This window comes from Nyctereutes procyonoides, unplaced genomic scaffold (genome assembly GCF_905146905.1).
Source record: "Nyctereutes procyonoides isolate TBG_1078 unplaced genomic scaffold, NYPRO_anot_genome, whole genome shotgun sequence".
In the NCBI taxonomy this organism is placed as follows: Eukaryota; Metazoa; Chordata; class Mammalia; order Carnivora; family Canidae; genus Nyctereutes; species Nyctereutes procyonoides.
Window position 1 is genome coordinate 10814825 of NW_026575051.1, and position 22561 is coordinate 10837385.

The 22561-nt window shown below is 40.9% G+C and overlaps 1 protein-coding gene across 2 annotated transcripts; it reads right to left on the reverse strand.

Annotated features, from left to right (window-relative positions):
* Nucleotides 1-1859: 1859 nt before the first annotated feature.
* On the reverse strand, nt 1860-20813 carry MRPS10 (mitochondrial ribosomal protein S10). 2 transcript variants are annotated; one of them, XM_055330860.1, is made up of 7 exons: nt 20759-20813; nt 8621-8685; nt 8460-8529; nt 6394-6530; nt 4865-4973; nt 3247-3336; nt 1860-2790 (listed from the first exon to the last, which is right to left on the reverse strand). In XM_055330860.1, the coding sequence occupies exons 1-7, from the start codon at nt 20804-20806 to the stop codon at nt 2707-2709; spliced, it is 603 nt and encodes a 200-aa protein (XP_055186835.1). In that variant the 5' UTR covers nt 20807-20813; the 3' UTR covers nt 1860-2706. The 2 variants fall into 2 exon arrangements, with proteins under 2 accessions (XP_055186835.1, XP_055186834.1); XM_055330859.1 differs by having other exon boundaries at nt 8460-8532.
* Between the last annotated feature and the right edge of the window lie 1748 nt (nt 20814-22561).

Consider the following 22561-nt stretch of genomic DNA (forward strand, 5'->3'; position numbering starts at 1 on the left):
TGGAGGTAATAATTGTAACGATTTTATTGGGTTGTTATGAAGATTAAGTAAGATAGCATCTGTAAATGACTATGTAAAATGCTTGGCATAATGGATGGTGGTGATTATAATAAGTATGTTATGTGTTTTCTCATCTAAATTGAACTACGCATCAACTTCAGTAAGTAAATAAGACTTTGCAGCCACTCTAAGTGTTGTCCTCACCTCGGAAACACTCCGAGGTCCCTTCCAGCTATTTTTTAAACAGTACATACAGCACACAAGCATCTGGAGCATCACCAGATTCTTACTGCCATCCTGTAATAGCTATTATATACTGGACGTCTATTATCTGCCTGGTACGATGTGAGGTGCTTCTAAGCGATCTAACACTCCAAACTTAATAGATAGGTATTGTTTCCTACGTTTTACTAATGAGTAAACTGAGGGTTAAGTAACCTACCCAAGTTTAAAGCAGTTGGGGGACTGAACTCTTCTTATCTGACTCAGGCCTGTCTCCCAAGTCTGTGTTTTCTCTACTCTACTACTCATTAATGTTGTGGTAAAACTAAATAATATACTATAAGAAAGGGGCAATGGTGGCTTTAACAAGTAGGAATGTTAGGAAATTAGACTACTGGCTTAAAATAATTGCTGTATATATTTGCTGTGGCATGTTCAGAGGCCAAAAGAACATGTAAGTGATTTGCTTTGAAAACATCAAAACTAGGCCCTGAATGAGTTTGAGCTGTGGCAGTCTATTAGTAATTTTAAAAGGACCATAACATTATTTTACTTAATAGGAATAAAAATATATATCTCAGATCCAAGAAAGCAACAATGAACCCAGGGCTACACCTCAGCAAAAACAACAACAACAACAAAAACAACAACAAAAACCACCTCACTTCCTACCTGCTTTGTGGTTCATTTCATCTGGTCCTTTTCTCTCATTACCTCCCTTCCCCACATGGACAAGAGGTGGTAGTTGGGTATTAATTCTAATCTTCAGAATATGCATTTTTCTTGGGAGACCCAGTTGAAAAAAGCCAGCAGGATGAAGAAATTATCTTGTTTATATCAGGAAGTAGGCTTCAACTATGCCAAATACTTTTGTCAAAGAAATACCACTAGTTTTTGTTGTGAATGTAGTTTATTTGTATATTTACCTTAAAACAAGATTTTAACATGTAGTGCTAAGTAATCTGGTTTAATGTGAAAACAGTTCAAAGTAGATGCCCCTTTAAAAGAGCTCACATGGGAGAGTCAATGGAGGCAAGTTTGCATAAATCATCTTATGGTGATTAATATTGTTTGTAAAGAAAAAAAGCTTAGATGTAGATCTGTATTTAAGGAATTATTTCTTTTAAAGTAAAAACGGTCATTGATGGCCGCTTTGCTAGATATAGTTCCATTATATCGCTCTTGTTTTATTGACTAGTTCTTAATCCCGAGGCTTATACCTGGGATAAGTGTGCTTTAGGCATTTGTGAATGAACTGAATGAGGTCATGGGGCACAAGGCTGTAACTCTTTTCTTGTTAATGACAGTACTGTAAGTCTGATGCACAAGCAGTATGCATTCAAAACACTGATACCTGATAGTAGGTCGGGGAAAAGAGAACCGGGACTCCGACTCCGGTTTATGGGGGAAAAACTGAGAAGGCGTAACTACCCCACGGATGAAGAAACTGCAAAAGACATGGATACGATTGTGCTGTAAAAAGGAAATAAATCGTTCCCTGGCGGTTGATGCACTGGCAGTTTCAGCACACTGGAGCCTTGCCTCTTTCGGGGCCTTCACTCCGATTTAATTTCATGGAAAAGTAGCCATCTCCAAACAAAAAGAATGCTATTTACCAAAAGAAAGAGGCCTTATAATGTGGGACTTAATAAGGAAAAATATTTATTTATCTGTGCCCTGCACAATTTTCAAAAGCCATTATTTCCATTCAATGTTTGGTATTTTCTGCAGTGCTGGTTATAGAACAAAAGAAAAGCTTCCTGAATGAATGAATCACAGGATATAAAAGGTGATACAGTAATTTCTCGAGAGCTCAAATTCCTTAACAGTGATCCTTCTAGGCAACCTGGTAAGTAAGGGTTTGGGCAACAAAGAGTTCAGTGCATGCCGCAAACGTGCATGATCTGCTGCACAGTGTATTAGTTTTCAAGAATGTCATGCTTAAATGAGGTAAAATTGGAGGTTACCATCCCCCAACTAGCATTTCCCAGCTTGCACTGAGGTAAATATGAAGAACTTTAACTGTTCAGTGTTAAATGAACCAAATTAACCGAAGGTTCCTTCCAGGTACCTCAAAAGAAAAAATGTGCGTAAGGAGTATTTCAAACATTCACGTTCAGATGAATGAAATGATACAAATTAAAATCAGTGCAAACTAGTAATTGACCAATAACAGAATAACAAAATATAGACTCGATTCTTTTTACAGATGGTAGTCAAAGTGTTTTGCTCACATTTGTTAAAATCAGACCTGAAATGATGATGTGTATAGAATAGGTACAGTGGTTTTTCACTATAGTCCAGTGTGTCATTAAAGTTCCACCCCTTGCTTTGAGCTGATCAGGGCATGTGGTAGGCTCATGTGGGCTCAACAGAGCAGTCAGGTAGACTCACAGTCATCCCAACTGGAAGCCTTTCTATCTCAACATACATGTCTGACCCACACTCGGGTCAAATGCCAGCACCAGTGGACTCGCTGAGACGTTAGGACTTGCCTTCTGCTTTTTCTTCTGGTACCATTTCCCAGATTGGCTCCTTGATGTGTTCTGGTAACCGTTCTAATTTTGTCTAAAAAGAGAAAAACAAAACTATGACATAATATGGACTTAGCTGAACTCTTTAGCCATAAATTGGACTTACTAATTTTGTTTCCCAAGTCCTCTTGTCTTCTTTGTTCCTTTTACCCCTCTCATCTTTGTGCAGGACTCATAAAACACTCTCACTCAGCCTATTTGATCCTCAGTGATCTCCAGGGACTGCCAGTTAATGTGGAACCTATGTCTAGACAACCACTAAGAGGGAGGGAGACTCCAAAGGCGGCTTGGGGAGGATGTAGGCCGCAGTGGCAGGATTCTGCTGGGCTGCCACCGCTGCAAAGGGAGGCAGAGACCCCAACCACTATGGCAACTCCACCTCTACGTCCACTACATGCCCTCCCCTCCACTCAGTGGGCTAGGACAGGGCTGCAAAGTATCAAAACAATGCAGATCCCTCTCCAATGGGATACAGAAATTCAAGTCATACCTTTGTCACTTCCATGGCAACTCCTTCAGGTAAGTTTCGCTGAATATATTCCAAATAGACATCTGCTGTACTTCCAGTTAGATGTTCTAACTGAAATTTCAAACATGAAATTGGTTCATGATACGCTATTAAAGCAGAAATTTTGAGTTTTTTTTTTAAATAACGTGGTACAGCCTTTTCTTTCTCTATGAAATCTTACACAGAATTCTGACTTTTTTTGAGAGAGTGTGCATGCAGGCAGGTAGGGGTGGGAGAGGCAGAAGAGAGAGAGAACCCCAAGTAGGCTCCAGGTCCAGCGTGCAGCCCAACTCAGGCTTGATCTCATAACCCTGAGATCATGACCTGAACTGAAATTAAGAGTCGGACGCTTAACTGACTGAGCCACCTATAGACACCCTCAGAATTCCAATTTATTTATTTTTTCTTTTAAGATTTACTATTTATTTATTTATTTATTTATTTATTTATTTATTTATTTATTTATTTTACTTATTTATTTTTTTTGACACAGAGAGACAGAGGCAGAGACACAGGCAGAGGGAGAAGCAGGCTCCATGCCGGGAGCCCGATGCAGAACTCGATCCTGGGACTCCAGGATCGTGCCCTGGGCCAAAGGCAGGCGCCAAACCGCTGAGCCACCCAGGGATCCCCCAGAATTCCAATTTAAAAGGAAAAAAGTACCATGGCATCCAGGTGGCTCAGTTGGTTAAGTATCTGACTTTGGCTCAGGTTATGATCTTGGGGTACTGGGGTCGAGCCACACGTCAGGCTTCACACTCAGAAGGGAGTTTGTCCCTCTGCCCCCTTCCTCCCCACTTGTGCTCTCCCTCTCTCAAATACATACATACATACATACATACATACATCTTTAGAAAAGAAAGAAAGAAAAGGAAGAAAATACAGATCTGGTTGACTGGAAGGTGGGCACATGGCCCAGAACACCTTTAAACCAGGGCTTTTTGAACCCAGCTGGTAAGCATGATTTTAAAGCAGTACACCTGCATTCATTTTAATAACATTTACTAATCATTTGCTATGTAATGGGAGCATTCTAAGGGCTTTTGATAAATATCTCATTTAATCCTCACACTAACCTTAACGAGATGGGTACCACTGTTATTCTCATCCCACAGATGAAGGAATTGAGGTGCAGATCACACAGGTGGTACATGCCAGTACTTGGACCTGTCTGACCCCAGAACCCTTGCTCTCCTTAACCACAAGACTGTGCTGACTCTAGTGGATGCACAAACGAATAATGAAAAACTTTAATGTTTCCCATTGTGGACATGGAAAGCCCTGTTAGTGTGCAAAAAGAATCACTAGAACTATGTAAAAACTTAACTAGAATTTTTAAAATATAAGCAAAATTGTTCCAAGGCTTTATTATTATATGCAAATTAGTCACCATAATCTTCATTGTTGAGTTAAAGTATGAACTGCTCTAAAGGATGGCTTTACTTGATTCTGAGCTCCTGTTACTTACCTTCTCTTCTCTACAGCTATCAGCATCATGGGCTGACAGGAAGTCCACCCAGTTGACATTAAAGGAAAGTTACAATGTGGTAGTGTGAAACTGGACATTTCAAAAATGTTTGGGTGTCTGAAATGAACTCACCTCTAAACATCTGTAAAGTGTTCTCATTTCATACTGAACTCTGTGCTTCTTGAAAATATGCACTGATTTGAGAAGAGTAAATCGTTCTATTTTCCTTGGAGGTTCGTGTCTAAAAAAACAACAGGCAAAACAGCATACTTAAGCTAAGTGGTGTTAAAACCTGAGTCACTGATATCAAAGCACTATTCCACAATTTTATAGGTCAGGCTTAAACTCAATTATAGGCATTACCTACCATTTACAGACTTCCATTTGCCAAGACTGTCATGTATTAACAGCTGCTGTCATAAAGCTCAGGCCAAAATAAACACCATACACAGTAATGGGAACAAATATTCCACAGACCTAAAAATGAGCCCTGGCAGGTAAGGGCACATGCATACGCCTCTGGTTTTTACCCCTGAAGTCCTTTTTTGACCAAATACATGAACTGTGAAGAGCAGCACCAATGTGTTACTGTGTGTGTTGTTTTAGGGAAATGTACAAATGTATCAATAACCACAAAATACTCTAGGAAAGGTGTGCGTTCCTTCTAAGTCAAGACTGGCAAAGCCCCAAATGGGCCTTGTTCAGCATCAGAGGGAGCAGGTGACAAGACAAAAGAGGTGCGGAAGGCTCCCCTTTATCCAAAGTTTTGCTTTCAGAAGTTTCAGTTGCCTGTGGTCAACCACGGTCCAGAAGCTGGTAACTCCTTCTGAGAGTCAGAAGGTCAATAGCAGCCTAACACAACATCCCAGTGCCCACTAATTCCCCTCACTTCAGCTCATCACCTGGCATTTTATCATCAGACATCATGTCAAGGGTGAGTACAGCACCAGAAGAGATTTTGGCGGGGGGGGGGGGGGACATTCACATAACTTTATTACAGTACACTGTTGCAACTGTTCTATTTCAGGACTAGTTACTGTGCCTAATTTATAAATCACTTCATCAAAATAAACAAACAAATAAATAAATCACTTCATCATAGGTATATATGTATAGGAGAAAATAGTACATGGAGGGTTCAGTACCACCCACCGTCTCGGGCATTTGCTGGGGGTCTTGGAAGTATCCTCCACGGATAAGGAGGAGGTTACCATAGTTATATTTGACCCACCAGTGATTTTTAGGGCCGCATGAAGCTCACCTTGTTCCTGTATGAAATGACTGGGTGAGTGATGTTTCTGAAGGCAGTTTTGAAACTCTGGCTATATCAGACAAAGATCAGCAGATCCAAGTTGTCTAAAAGGATTGCTTGTTCACCTAATTCACCACCCTGCTCCATGGAGAGTCCAGACGTAAGGACTTCTTAGGTTTCCTTATGTCTATACAGTTGCTAAATAAAAGATTTCCTTGTCCACTCATTCTAGTATTTAAAAATTTTCATAGATAGGAATCCTGATTAGGATAATATGACAAATCTAAACTCTACCCACCATGAGTTTCTATGGTATTTTAAGAGCTCAGACCTACCTGGGATCAGTACATTTTCCTGGTTGACCATTTTCCAGCCCCTAATAGGTCAGATTAGGAAAGATCATACTTACACTTTAATAGAGATACCAAGTTCTTTTGCAGCAAGCACGGCAAAATATTCATAACTGTCCAATACAGCCTTATCATGGCCTTTTACTAAAACTGACAGGCGCTTATATAATGTATCTGGTTCATCAGAAATGGTTATCTACAATTTTAAAATCAAAAAGAAAAGTTTCAGTTGTGCTTCCTCTAATATTTATAATTTGAAAATTTCATATATTATCCTCGAACAATTTCAGAGTTTCCTAATAAATGGAGAGAAAAATGCTGAGTAACATCTTAGTACTGTTAGCTTAATTTTCTAGGAACTATGACATTCAGATCTCCACAATGACTCATACAATCCGTTAAAATATAGTTTAAACCAAAAAGACTTTCAAGCAACTACAAAATCACTAAAGGAACCTTTAACTTCATAGTTATTGAACCTCAAATATATAATGGGAAAGGATTTTTGGATCTAGTCAGGTCAGAAGATTTGGACTGGGAATTAAACTTCCACTTCCAGCTGAATGACAACAGGCGAGTCAGAGAATTTCAATGCACTGCAGTTTGCTCATATATAAAATAGGATCATACCTATACTAGAGCTCACAGCAATATCACTCACAGCATCTCTGTAGGGAACTAATAAGTACACACAGATTAAAGTGCTTATAAATTATAAAAAACATTATTATACAAAGGCAAGCTATTGCCATTCATATTTTTTATTAGGTTTTATTCATGTGTGTTTTGCCTGCCCTAATAGAAAAATTACTCATTTCTAATTAAAATGTTATGGCAGTGACTGTATATTTAGCTTCTACCTCTTCCACTCTAATTCTTGAAGATCTTAGGGATAATGGGTTTGACATTTCTGACTTTCTTCCAAGAGGTGAATTATATTCACCTTCATTCATTCATTAGACCAATAATTTATCTTACTAATCCAATGATTCAGGGTTAAATTACTTCACTCCTGAAAGGAGATCTACTTAATAACCAGGAAGCTAGTTAGATATTTACTCTCAATTACCCCAAAGAAGGTTGCTGGAAGAATACACTGATATCCTGTATAATAACTTGGGGAACAAGTGAGTGGTAATACAGCCCTAAGATGTGTTTTGACTAGTCCATACAGGGTTTTAAAGATAGTATCAATCTGTCGTGACATGAAAAATCAAGAGATCTTGAACAAAAATTTGGATTTAGTTTAGCTTGGAAAATTTAAGACCAGGTGACATCACTAGGTCTAATTTCCCAGATAGTAACATGGGGCTAGAGTAAGGAGCAGCTGTCTCACTTAGAGCCACCCCACCACCTTTCCTCCAGGCCTGGCCCAAGCAAACATTTGACTTGGAGGCCCAGAGTTTATTATATGTACTGCCATGGAAATATATCCAGTATGTATTCAGTGAAAAAAATCAAAAGAGCAGCACATTATGTAAAATACAATTCCATTTTGGTGTGCATGTGCACAGATGAAATGATTACACACAAATATCTAGAAGAAGTCATTCCAAACTGTTAAAAGGGATTATTTTGGGGAGGTAGAACGGAAAAGATTCAGAATTTGTAAGGATTGTTTAAACCACAAATTTACACAAAAACTGGGTTGACTGAATCATGGTTTTCACTAAAAGGAAACAAGGTTACACAGATTTTCTACTTCTAGATTTTCTTTGCTTGTGGTAATGTTCTTCCTCACTGTGAACAGTCTGGGCCCAGGCCCAATGCATTAAAATGAAAATAAAGACCTGAAGCCTACAAAAAAATTTTCTGTAACATAGTATCAAATATTCTGCATCATTAATTCTGACCACTCTTCACATAGTGCTGAACGAAAGAAAAAGTCTGCTTATTCCCACAGTTATCAGTTATTTGGGGTAAATAATCGATTCTTTGATTCTCTGAGAGATAATGCAAGCACCCAAGGACATTAGAGTACTTTACTTAGGCACACTGTGTACTTGTCGGCATTCCAGGACAAAATATTTTTATTCATAAAGTGTCTGGGAAACAATCCCAAATGAAATGATGAGAAGAGTTTATTGCTAATATAGCTCCTTACAAAGAAATAGGGAATACATACCGTAGGCTTAGTCAAATCCTTGGGAATATCAACATGTAGGCTTGAAAACTGTACCCATTTCATGCTCGTACTGCTATGTATGGAAACAAAGAAAAACCTAAGTGAAACAGCACAAAAGCCCATTTCCTTATTCAATTTAGCACATCCAATTATATACTTACAGGAGAAAGCCACCATTTCTGGCTGTACTGCTCTTAGAACTATTTAGAGAAAAATTCCTTGAACCCTAGAAAAAGGGAGGAGCATGTGTTAGAATTAAAGTCAATCCTCAGGGATCCCTGGGTGGCGCAGCGGTTTGGCGCCTGCCTTTGGCCCAGGGCGCGATCCTGGAGACCCAGGATCGAATCCCACATCGGGCTCCCAGTGCATGGAGCCCGCTTCTCCCTCTGACTATGTCTCTGCCTCTCTCTCTCTCTCTCTCTCTCTCTGTGACTATCATAAATAAATAAAATAAAAAAAAATAAAGTCAATCCTCAAACACTCATAGTTTCCACTAAAAAAAAAAAAATCAAAAGATGTACAATGCTTCAAATTAAGGGCCATCTCATTATTTCAGATGAAGATACTAGGGTAATTAAAATGCCAGATTAGATTTCATTTAAAAACAAGAGGACAATGACAGAGTTGATAATCAAAACAGAGTCTCAAAATACTAGAGAATTTGAGCTTTATTTTTATTTTTTGAGAATTTGAGCTTTAAAGCTTAGGAGTAAAAACTCTTTTAAAATGCAATTTATACAGCCACACACAACACACAAGTAATTCTCACAGTAAAAGAACACCTATGACTTAAATATACACAGGCATCAAGTAAAAAAAAAAAGTGACTTTATTTTCCCATTAGATTTTGATAGACTAAATGTACTTCAATACATATCTTGCCTGAATATTTCTGAGCAATAAATGTCTCTTTATAATTTATTAAGAGTTGGAATAAGAATTCTAAAGAACCTTTTTTAAGCTTTCATACATCTTTTCTAGCATAGGTTTCTTGGATTGGCTGGGATAGCTTAGCTTATAAACAAACTGAAAATACACAGTGAAACGGATATCCAGCTTACACCACCGCTATACCTCATACTCCCACCAAAATCTAGCCTTTCCAAATTCTTTATTGTCAACTCCCCCTGGTGGACAAAATTTCTGGTTGTAGGAGACTTACGATAGATACTACATGTAATAATAGATTTTCCCATTTGTTTTTCCCTTGAGCTTTTTTTTTTAAGTCAACATTTTAATTTTATTCATTCAAAATTTTCATTATGTAAAGATAACATGGAAAAGGGAAATCTCAATTCAGGGGCAAAAGAAGGCCTTTTTGAGGAAAATGTGGGCCTGGAATTAAGGGCCAATAGCAAATAAGTGCTAGACAGTGCAGTTAGGGAAGGAGAGGCTCTGCAACTTCCTTTTCAAGCAACAGCATCAAAATTTATTACATTGGCTAATCTCCCTTGAGCTTTCTTGAGATTTAAAAATGTGACCTGAGAGGGGTGCCTGGGTGGCACAGTTGGTTGTGTCTGTGTCTGTCTCTTGGTTTTGGCTCGGGTCATGATCTCGTGGTCCTGATCGTGAGATCCAGCCCCGTGTGGGGCTGTGTATTCAGCAGGGAGCCAGCTTGAGACTTTCTCTCCTTCTCTCCCTCTGCCTCTCCATACTACACTCGCTCGATCTCTCCCTCTCAAATAAATAAATAAATCTATTTTAAAAAAAAGTAACCTGAGACTCAAGTACAGTATACTTAAGATCCTTAAAAGTACTTAGAAGATGAAAATAACACGTTAGTACAAGTAAAACAAAACAACTGAGGGTCACCTGAGTATGTTTTAAAAGCCTATTCTTAGCTTATTGTCCTGTCCCCCTTCTGCACCCAAGATGGATGCAAACCAAAACTTTCACATTCTCCCTTGAATGAGCCTGGGTGGCTCAGCGGTTTAGGGCCACCTTCGGCCCAGGGCATGATCCTGGAGTCCCCGGATCGAGTCCCATCTCGGGCTCCCTGCATGGAGTCTGCCTCTCCTTCTGCCTGTGTCTCTGCCTCTCTCTCTCTCATGAATAAAGAAAATCTTTAAAAAACAAAAACACAGATCTAAGGAACAGGACACTTCCCTATTAATATTCCCCCAGTATAAACTTCTGCTTTTAAAAGTTAGAGCCTGGGATGCCTGGATCTCTGTCTCTCTCATGAATAAACAAATAAAATCTCAAAAAAAAAAAAAAAGAGTTCTTAAGTTTTTGTTTTGAAGGGATGGAGCTGAGTCTGGGGAGTCTGGGTATGCCTTAGTAGCTCAGAATTTCAACCTGTACCACCAGCTGCCTTTTCTTTAAGAACACTGGTTCTCAAAGTATGGTCTAAGGATCTGAGGGGGCCATATTTCAGGAGGCCTGGGAGATTAAAATTATTTTCATAATAATAGCCATTATTTGAAATTTTTCCACTCTCATTCTCAACCATGTACAGTGAAGTTTTTTAGAGGCTGCATGCTATGTGATAACAGCAACAGACTGCAGAAGCAGATATGAGAATCCAACTGCCCTCTATTAAGCCAGACATTAAAGAGTATGAAAACTAATAAGGGGAAATCTTATCAGAGTAGAGTAGGGAGGCTGAAGGGGGGGCCGTACCACTGAATGTCAATTATAGAAATTGTCAATTAAAGGCCCCAACAGGAAAAGATGTTCACTGAGTCTTCTACAAGAAATTGACTACCTCTTGCAACTCAGCCAATGAAAAGCCATAACTCCTGCTTTTCTCCAGTGGACTTTCATTCAAAACCCCTCCTAACTTCTTCCTTTTTCCCCAGGAAATGTTTCTCTTCTTTGTTTATGGGACTTGAGATAGCTTTCATGTGCCAAACTGCAATTCTGTGTCTGTCATTCCCAAATAAACCAATTTTTACGGGTAAAATAGCTTTCTTTCTTTTTTTTTTTTAATAGCTTTCATTTTTAAGGTTAACATTATTTGATGATCAGAAGGGGGATGCAGGGACTCCTGGGTGGCTCAGTGGCTGAGTGTCTACCTTTGGCTCAGGGTGTGATCCCAGAAACCTGGGATCGAGTCCCACATCGGGCTCCCTGCATGGAGCCTGCTTCTCCCTCTGCCTGTGTCTGTGTGTGTCTCTCATGAATAAATAAATAAAATCTTTAAAAAAAAAAGAAAGGGATGCAGAAATGACCCCCCAATAACTTCGAGGCTGGTGAGCAAAAAGGTGCCAGGGCCCACAGAGCCAATTAAGCTCACTGCTCTCTTACAAACCCTGGAGTTGGAGGCTAAGTTTCTCCCGGACTGTGATCTCTACTCTGTGTTCTGAGCTCTCCAGGCTTTATCTCCAGTCTTAAGGCTTTGTCCTTTCAGAGTATTTGTCTGACCTTTGATCTGACTCCTTTTTGGAACCAGGTGGTTCCTGTTGGAACTGTGCCTATTTGAAAGTGTGTTAGTTTTGGTCTACCTCCTTCCCAGAACTGGGCTGTTCCCACTGGTTCTGTGCTGGCCTTTGGTCTGATTCCTTTGGAACCAGGATGTTCCTGTTGAAACTGTGCTGTTCAGGAATTTTCTTTTTTTACTCTAGAGAAAAATCTCTAAGAAACAGGATCTCAGTCATTAAAATGCCTTGAGGGCAGCTCCCTTTCTGGAACACTAGTGGCTTTATGTTTAAACATCATGGTTCTCCCTCAAGCCCATGTCTGACTAAATGAGCTGACTTAATCAAAAAGTAATTTAGAACTTCAATGGCCAATGAAGGGGAACTTCTGATTTCCTTAAAACTAAACCAGGCAGCCATGTCTCTAAAATTGTCAAACCTGAATGAGATGTCTATTTTGACTGGTATCTTAAAATCTTCCAAACATTACCAAGGAATCTAAAACTGCCTCTCTGCAAAATACAATTTCTAGACTGAGGCAAAGACAAAAAAAGACTCTTAAGGTCTGAGACCCCCACCCTCCCCAGGAGTGGGGCAGCCACTTTATGCTCAGGCCCCACCGGTGGTGTTATCACCCTCCTTCCCATTCTGCTGCTTCCATCTCCTCTACACCTTCAACCTCCTCATTCTAATTCTCTCACCAAACTTCCTTTTGTATCTGAACCTCGCCCTGCTTCCTCTTCTACTAAACCTATAAAAACCTGCCCCTTTATTTATTTTTTATTTATTTATGATAGTCACAGAGAGAGAGAGGGAGAGAGGCAGAGACATAGGCAGAGGGAGAAGCTGGCTCCATGTACTGGGAGCCAGACGTGGGATTCGATCCTGGGTCTCCAGGATCACGCCCTGGGCCAAAGGCAGGCGCTAAACCGCTGCGCCACCCAGGGATCCCAAAACCTGCCCCTTTAAAGTTAAATCTTTACAGCTTCACACAGCAGCATCATAGCCAATGAGGTTTACCCGAGGTGCGATTATTGCTAATTAGTCTTTTTTTTTTCAAGATTTTAAAAACTTTTTGAGAGAGAGAGAGAATCTTAAGCAGACTCCCCACTGAGCACAGAGCCCGATGCAGGGCTCCCAGGGCTCCCAGGGCTCGATCTCATAGCTCCAAAATCATGACGGGCACCGAAATCAAGTTGGGACGTCTGACTGAGCCATCCATGCGCCCCTACAGTTAAATCTTCTGAGGATCAAAATAACCCCTAAATTTCTTATGTTCCCTGGAATGATGCTGAATTGACAGCCATAGTTAAAGTTTCCTATAGTGACTGAGAAACCCCATAGGTTGCTGAAGCATTTCACATATTCAAACTTACCAACCTGGTTTCTCAGATTTTTTAGCAATTAGTCCACATGCATGTTGGTGAGGGCCAGGCCAAATACTGGCTATAGCTAGCCTGAAGGGAATACCTTGAAAGGAGTTTAGAGAAAAAGATCTCTAACTTTTTTTTTTTTTAAAGATTTTATTTATTTATTCATGAGAGACAGAGAGAGAGAGGCAGAGACACAGGCATCGGGAGAAGCAGGCTCCATGCAAGGAGCCTGATTGGGACTCAATCCTGGGACTCCAGGATCATGCCCTGAGCCGAAGGCAGGCGCCAAACTGCTGAGCCACCCAGGGATCCCAAATCTCTAACTTTTGGCAAGATACTAGAACATTCACTGGAAATCTCCTCCAAACAATTACTGTAGCTTTTTCTAAGCCTGTTGATGGGAACAAAATTCAGTCTTGCAGACAAAAGCCTGATGAACCTTTTGCTATTATAATTGATTTCAGATTGTTTTCAAAGAAAATTCTGGTCTCCCTTTTGATGCTGAATCTATCAGGGTAGCATTTAACTATGCTTTTTTTTAAAAAAAATATATTTTATTTATTCATTTATGAGAGACACACAGAGAGAGGCAGAGACACAGGCAGAGGGAGAAGCAGGCTCCCCGCAGGGAGCCCGATGCGGGACTTGATCCCTGGTCTCCAGGATCAGGCCCTGGGCCGAAGGCGGCACTAAACCACTGAGCCACCAGGGCTGCCCTTAAACTATGCTTCTTAATGGGCTGAATGGGGCTAACTCAGTTAAAAAAAAAACAGGATGGAGTGGGAAACTGTCCACTCCTGATTTAATTTGGCAAACCAGCTTGTTAGTACTCTAGGGGAGAAAGACCATTAAAAGAAAGACCATTACAATTCTTAATTTTTCTTCTTCTTTTTTTTTAAAAAAGTAGGCTCAATGTCCAGTGGGGAGCTCAATGCAATGTGGAGCCCAATGCAGTGTGGAGCCCAATGAACTTATAACCCTGAAATCAAGACCTGAGCTGAGATCAAGAGTTGGACACTGAACCAACTGAGCCACCCAGGTGCTCCAAAATTTTTAATTTTCAACTCTAATAAATGAAGGCCTTTAAACAAACCCCAAAACTTGTTTCTGCTATTATTGTAAAGAGCCAGGACACTGGAAGAAAGATTGTTACCATCTGAAATGTTCAAGGTGCCTTCAGTGCTCTACAGTCAGCCTTTCCAATGTCCTCATCCCCACAACAGGACTTCAAGGAACTATAGGGGCTCTTCCCAAACCTCCCTCATACTTGGCTCAGACTTTCTCTTCCTTATTGTCTGCTTGTTTTTTAAAAGATTTTATTTAAAAAAAAATTAAAGATTTTATTTACTTATTCATGAGAGATGCAGAGAGAGAGAGACAGAGAGAGATACAGGCAGAGGAAGAAGCAGGCTCTCCTCAGGGAGCCCAACGTAGGACTTGATCCCAGACCCAGGGATCATGTCCTGTGCCGAAGGCAAATGCTCAACCACTAAGCCACCCAAATGTCCCTCTCTGTCCTTCTTGACACCAGAACTTCACTCTTGGTGCTTCCCTTTGCTCTAGGCCCTTTGGGAGAGACATACCCTTTTCTCCTTAGTTCCTCTGCTCCTATTCATTTGTTGGGCTGAGATTTTTTTTTAGAAATACATCATGCTAGAATTTTTTTCTCCACAGAGATGGAAATGATTCTAAAACTTGACAGTAGTAATCAAAATGGCCAACCAGGGGGATTCAAAGACCTTTTGACATCTTATTTTCTCCATGTCTGACAGCATTGCAACTGCATCTGGGGACACTGTCAGTCCCTATTGGGAAAAATCCTCTTTCTGGACAAAATCTTCAACTGATCAGCAGAATCCATAATGCACTTCCCATCAAGATTCAAATAGATCTCTCAAAATCTCTCCCCAGGGCGCCTGGGTGGCTCAGTGGGATTGAGCCTGCATCAGGATCCCTGCAGGGAGCCTGCTTCTCCCTCTGCCTATGTCTCTGCCTCTCTGTCTCTCATAAATAAATGAATAAAATCTTTAAAAAAAACAAAAAACATGAGACACCTGGGTGGCTCAGTGGCTGAGCATCTGCCTTTGGCTCGGGGTATGATCCCAAGGTCCTGGAATCAAGTCCCACATTGGGCTCCCCACAGGGAGCCTGCTTCTCCCTCTGTCTGTGTCTTTGCCTCTCTCTGTGTGTCTCTCGTGAATAAATAAAATCTAAAAAAATAATAAAGTTAAAAAAATAAACAAACAAAAAACACCTCTCCCCAGATTTAATGAATACCCTATTGAGGCCCTGCAAGGGCATCAAGCCTGTAACAGAAGATTACAAAGCTCAGGGATTCATTATCCCCTGCACTAGTCTGAGTAATACGCCTATTTTTCCTGTGAGAAAACTCAATGGCCAACAATGGAGGCTTGTCCAGGGCCTCTAAACAATGTAATTGTTATCCCTTGGCACCCTGTTGTTTCTATCCCCCTTTGTTGATGACATCCATTCCCACCGAAAGCAAACTTTTCACTGTAATTGACCTACAGAGTTTATTTTTTAGTATTCCAGTTGGTAAGGGTAGCCAATATCTTTTTTTCTTCCATTTGGGAGAGATGCAAAGACACCTGGACAGTTAAGAGTTGCACACAGTCCTTACTTTTCACCAAACAGATTTGGATGACAGAAAGTTTTCTGCAGCCTCTACTTTGTTATAACAAAGATGATTTGCTTTTCTGCTGTCCTTCTCAAATCTCTTCTCAGTAAGATAGCATCTACCTATTAAAGCTTTTGGCCTTAAAAGAACACAAAGGCTCCAAAGAAAAAAACTGCAGTTTGCTCAAATTCAGGTTTGACACTTAAAGTGCCTAACCTCAGAACAAGGACTACATTTGGATCTAAGTAGGACTTTTGCCATCCTGAACTTTCCAAACCTCAAAAAAGGTGCCAATTATGAGGTTTTCTCGAACTGGCTGGCTACTGTCAAAATTGGATTTGAAATCTCTTTTATGGCTCAAGCTCTATATGCTTTACTAATAAAAGAAAAATGACAAACCCAAACCTATTATTTGGAAAAACTAAGAAGACAATGTTTTGGGGACTTTAAAGAAAAGCCTAATAAAGCCCCTGCCCTCAGACATCCTAATTACCAACTTCTCTTTTTATTCTGTATGGGGAGGGAGAGGGAACACCCTTGGGAGTACTCACCCCAAAACATAGGGTTCATGATGGACCTATAGGGTACTGTACCCAATAACCAGACCCTGTACAGGGGGGATATTACCCTAGCCTCTGAGCCATTCTTGCCACTGGACATAGTTAAGGCCCCTGAAGAAATAATTATGGGATCTCCTTTAACTATCCTTGAATTTTAGCTAAGGATAAAGCTGCAAATTTATACCAACGGCCAGTATGCCTTTAGGGTAGCTCATGCCTTTGGAATGTTAGTAAGCAGTCAAGAAGTTTCCTAATCTCCAATGGGGATAAAATTTAAAACATCTCCTGTATCCAAAATTTATTCGATACCATACTTTGGCTGGCTGCTCTGTTATTAAGGTTCCCAGGCATTCCAGACTCAACTCCCTGGGCACCAAAGGAAATCATCTCACTACTATTTCCAACAAAAATGCTGCTTTCAAAGAAATCAACAGCCAAACCTCTGTCATGATTCAAAGGGATGTTCCCCCAAATGATAATTTGGAAAAATTAACCAGAGATACCCAACAATTGGCCCCCAGAGAGGGAAAAACAATATTGGAAACACAGTTAATTGTTGGCTCTCTAAAAAGAGACCTGTGGTTTGGATCAAATAACAATCTGGCCTTACCAGAAATTCTAACATTCCCACTACTTAACACTGTACATGTACTAAGCCATTGGTCTACTGACAAAATGAATGTCATGAACAAATATTCATGGGGAGACATTAATAAGGCTGCAAAAGGTGTCTACCTCACTCATCTCACCTGTCCAAAGTACAATGCAGAGAAACCTGTTGGTGTGAATTTCATACAGCTCCCCCATCCCATGGATATAAATGTTTTAGTCATGGTTTCTACCATTCTCACTGAACTATAAGCTTTCCCTTGTAGACAGGTGACTGTTTCTTCTGTGGCTAAAATTCTGGTTTATTCCTACCAGGGGAAACCCCTCTTGCACTTCATGGTAATTGGGGAACCCATGTTACCAGTCTGGTGCTTTGACAAGTCTGTGCTGTTTGGCCTGTTTTACAACACTTTTACTGTGTGTGTATTCAATCCTCAGGGTTAACCTCACTAATGGTACTATTAAGACTCAATTGGTAAATCTGCAGACTCTCCAAATATCTTGGCCGAAAGCAATGCCGTTGATCCTTCTGAATCTCATATCCACCCACTCTGGAACTCGGACTCTCGCCCTTTGAGCAGTCACAGGATGCTCAATGCAACTGGCCCGTTTCCCTGGCCCGTAATTGACAAAAGGAGATAGACCTCGTATCCTAAAGACCTAATTACTTCTATTAAAAACAACCACGAAAAAAAAAAAAATAAAAAAAAAAAATAAAAACAACCACGCTTTGGTAGAGCAATCTCTCCACAGTTCACTCCCGGAGACAGGCCTTAACTATCACACCAGCACACTTTGCAACCTGGAGATTCCATCTATTGAAAAAGATATGTCCAGAAAGACTCTCTTTAACCTCTCTGGAAGGGACCTCATCAGCTACTGCTAACCCACCCCTGTGCTGCCAAACTCCAAGAGACAGACTAGACTCCGGGGTTCACATGACACATCTTAAAAAAAGGCAACAAATCCTGACTACACACCATCTGATGACCTAAAAGTAAAGATTTCCCAGAACTGAAGTAGGTGACATCTGAAGAGACAGCTTTTCCAAGATGTCCAGCCCAGGCCTGTATACCTTTTCCTCACTGTTTACTTCTATTTTCTCTCTTGTGCAAAGAAAGTGCCCTTGTCTTCATTTCCCAAACCCTGTGAAAGAGGGAAACCTCTTCCTTTGATTATGGCTTTGGAAAACAGCCTCATCGTGATCCTGTGACAAATTAACCTTTCATCGCTTGTTCTGAAGGGTGAGAGGTTTAGCAGTCACAAGTCTCCTTTTTCATCTGGACTATTAACTGACTCTGGCGTTTTATCTAAATTCATGGTCCTGAACTGGCAACCTTATGTGCTGTATTATTGGATTATATTTGGCTCCAAGCAGTTCTTTTGAGATAATACTGTTTTCATACATCTTTGACGTCTTGCTGTTTTTATAATAAGTTCATTAGCTATTAGCTTCACCTTTATGTCTATATTGTATTTTCCCAAATGCACTCAGTTAATGCTTTCCATGTGTTCTTGCAGTATTCACTATTTTGTCTCATGGTTACTTTAAGCAGGTACTTCCAGGAGGCATACATGACCACAGATTTGCCTCTGCAGGGGGAACTTTCCGTCCCTTGGGTGGAGTGCCAATATTTCAGTTTGCTATCTTCAGACTTACAGTACTGGTTTAGAACCATCTAACAATTTGGAATTGTTACGTTACTTCTTTTGTTTTGTACAACTAAGTTTTGTACATAGCCTGTCAAACTTTTGTAAAAATGATATAACCAATAGAGATGCTCTCCAATGCTTACAAGCTTGATGATGTCGTGATAGATGGAAATGCCTGAGCATTCCCCCTGCCACCCCTCATTACTTGAATGTGACCTCAGTAGGTTTCCAATCTGTGCTTTCCCTCAGACCTAAGACACGGCAAGCAGGAAAAATCCTTCCTGGCACTGAGGGACGCAACCACTAAACATGGAAACCTGACTCTCAATCAGCAATGTTTTTGATGAAAAAAAAATTTTTTTTAAGATCTATTTATTCAAGAGAGAGACACACACAGAGGCAGAGACATAGGCAGAGAGAGAAGCAGGATCCTCACAGGGAGCCTGATGCGGGACTTGATCCCAGGACCCCAGGATCATGACCTGAGCCAAAGGCAGATGCTCAACCACTGAGCCAGTCACCCAGGTGCCTGTGAAGAAAAAATCTTAATCAAAAGAAGAGGTGGGCAGCCCCGGTGGCACAGTGGTTTGGCCCCTTCAGCCCAGGGTGTGATCCTGGAGACCTGGGATCGAGTCCCATGTGGGGCTCCCTGCATGGAGCCTGCTTCTCCCTCTGCCTCTCTAATAAATAAATAAAATCTTTAAAAAAAAAAGGAAGAAGAAGAAGAAGAGGTAAAAATAAAGGGAAACCTCACTCAAGTAGAGTTGGGAGGCTAAAAGAGGGACCCACACTACTTAACACCAATTACAGGAAGAATTGCCAATTACAGGTCTCAACAGAAGAATCAACAGGAAAGAATAATCAATCACAGGCCCCAACAGGAAAAGATGTATACATCTTGCATCTTCTATAAGAAACTGACTACCCTTGCAATTCCGGAAGGAGCAATCATCATCACCCTGAACTCTTGCTTTTCTCCAATGGACTTCCATTCAAAACAGCCCCTCCTAACTTCTTCCTTCTTTCTAAAATAATATGCCTCTCCTTTGGGGGTTTCCGTGTGGCTTTGCCATACCTTGCATGTCCCAAATTGCAACTGTCATTCCCAGATAATCTCATTTGTGCTGGTAAAGTAACTTTTATTTTTAAGGTTAGCAGATCTACAAAAAAAAAAAAAAAAACCCAAACAACAACAACAAAACATAAAACTGCCGCTCTTATCGCGGTTTTGAAAAATTTAAGTCATTTTTCCCGTAAAATGTTAATTAACATACGAGTTGATTTTATTTTTAAGTGGATAAGCACTGAGATTCTCAGTTTGATTTTCTGATATGCTAAATACCCACAGCTAAAACCCACAAGAACAAAAAGCTCTTTGGAGTCCTCAACCAGTTTCAGAGAGTTAAGGGGGTACTGAGGCCAAATAATTTGAGAACCACTGCTCAAAGTCTTGCTTGGTCTCCGAAGAACGGCACGGAGGATCCTTAACCCATTCCTAGGACTTCAGCTACTCCCATCTAACCTCAGAACCCCCGGATATCAGAAAAGCATCCCACTTTGGTTCCATAAAGAAGATCTTGTAGCTGAGATTAGCTCAGCCCCTAATCTTAGCGAGGTAATCCTTCTCTGACCTTCCGTTTTTTTTTTTTTTTAAATATTTATTTGTTTATGATAGTCACACACAGAGAGAGAGAGAGGCAGAGACACAGGCAGAGGGAGAAGCAGGCTCCATGCACCGGAGCCCGATGTGGGATTCGATCCCGGGTCTCCAGGATCGCACCCTGGGCCAAAGGCAGGCGCCAAACCGCTGCGCCACCCAGGGATCCCTGACCTTCCGTTTATTTCGCAAATCTGAAAGCAGCGCTTTGGAATACACGTGGTTCAACATTCTTTCTAGCTCTAACATGCTACGATTCTTCTTGTTCCCGTCTTTGCCCTCTTATGTTTTATTCCACCAGAGAATTTGAAATAATAAAACTGGCCCCTTTCTCGCCACCTTCCGGCAAACAACACGCCAGGATGCGGAGTAACCGGCACGACATCTGGCACTCAGAATTCGTGGCTGCTGTCCTGTCAGCCGGCTTAGCACCCCCAGCCCGCCAGGTACCTGCCACAGACGCCGGCACATGGAGCCCAGCGCTGCCCGCGCCGCCATCTTGCAGTCTCGGCCTCCCAAGACCGCTTCCGGGGTCACAGCCGCGGCCTCCGACCATAGAGTTCCGCATAAGGAGAGAGTGTAGCCTTGAGTTCCGGCGCAGAAATAACCATAGAGACTTGATTCTACGCTTTTTGAGGGTGGGACTGAGCACAGTCCGTAGGGCCGGTGGCCTGGCCGGTCCCGGGTCCTGAAAACATTGCTTCAGCCCCTGTCTCCATAGTTACCAAGTTCCTTTTTTTTTTTTTTTTTTTTGTTGGAGGCACCGTAACACATGCTTTGAAAAATGTTCATAGTTGATATATTGGCAGCAGTTATTTCTGGGTAGTGGATTATCAGTGGTTGATTTATTTTCCTATTTCTGTATTTTTTTTTTTTTTTTAACAGAGTTTGTATTTCATTAGAAGGAAAAGTACCAGGGGTGCCAGGCTGGCTCAGTCAGTGGAGTATGTGACTCTTGATCTCAGGGTAGTGAATTTGAACCCCACCTTGGGTGTACAGATTACTTAAAATCTTAAAAAAAAAAAAAAAAAAAAAAAAAAGGAAAAGTATCATTGCAATGAGTCTAGATCCCAACCCTTTACCTCATTTCAATAGCCTTGCTATGTTCCTTCACCCTACATTCCTTCCCCCACAGCATTTGACATTTTTGTGCTCCCACCATCCTGTACACCACTGTCCTACAGATCTTCCTAAGTCTTCCTTTCCTTATGTTACTCTAGTATTTCAGAATTTATCATTCCTGCCACTACCCAGTACCATAGACCAAAAAGTCTTATAACCAAAACATGTCTGGTTATTAATGTCCACCATAATTTAGTTCCAACTAAAAAGGCTTCTGACCGAGGTTTGCTATGATAAAAATCTCTTCCATTTGTACAGTCCTCTAAAGCTTTCTTTTCCCCAGGTGCTTTCATAGATGCAATTCATCATAATGGAAAACTCTAGACTTACAACTGGGAGATCTGGGTTTGCCACTTAGCTGAGTGACTGTGAGCAGGTTACTTGCCCACTCTGAGCCTCAATTTCTCATATACCAACCAGAGATGATAACAACATAGTTCCCACTTCATATAGTTACTGTGCAGAATAAATGAGACGCTGAGGTGTGATGCTTCGGTATAATGCCCAGCACATAACACACATAACGATGCAAGGTAAATGTCATCCACTATTTGTAACATAAAGTTGCTTTTGGGGCACCTGGGTGGTAGTAGTCAGTTGAATGTCCTCTTGGTTTCGGCTCAGTTGGGATCTAAAGTTTGTGGGATTGAGCCCTGCGTCAGGCTCTGCATTTGGTAAGGAGTCCACTGGAAACTCTCTCCCTCTGCTCCTCCCCCAATAAATAAACAAACAAATAAACATACATACATCTTTTTTTTTAGGGGTGCCTGGGTGGCTTAGTCAGTTGGGCATCTGCCATCAGCTCAGTTCATGATCCCAGGGTCCTGGGATGGAGCTCCATGTTCGGCTCCCTGCTTCTCTCTCTCCCTCTGCTACTCTCCCCACTTGTGCTCTCTCTCTACCAAATAAATAAATAAAATCTTAAAAAAAACTTTTTAAAAAAATGGCTTCTACCACACCTGTCTTGCAAGATTGTTGAACAGATTCAAAATAAAAAGATCAAGTTTATGAGAACATTTTGTACCATCTAAGTAAAGTACTATGCAAATATATTCCCCCTCCACCCCACAAGTAGGTATCACTGACCCTACTTTGTAGGCAAGCATGATTTTCCCAGCATCACTCAAACTG

Coding starts and splice junctions, on each gene's coding strand:
- MRPS10 (XM_055330859.1), bottom strand. CDS start 20,806: ATGGCGGCGCGGGCAGCGCTGGGCTCCATGTGCCGGCGTCTGTGGCAG. Junction 6,531..8,459: donor AGGATTTGACTAAGCCTACG/GTATGTATTCCC, acceptor TTAAAATTGTAG/ATAACCATTTCTGATGAACC. Junction 2,791..3,246: donor TTGCCATGGAAGTGACAAAG/GTATGACTTGAA, acceptor TTCTCTTTTTAG/ACAAAATTAGAACGGTTACC.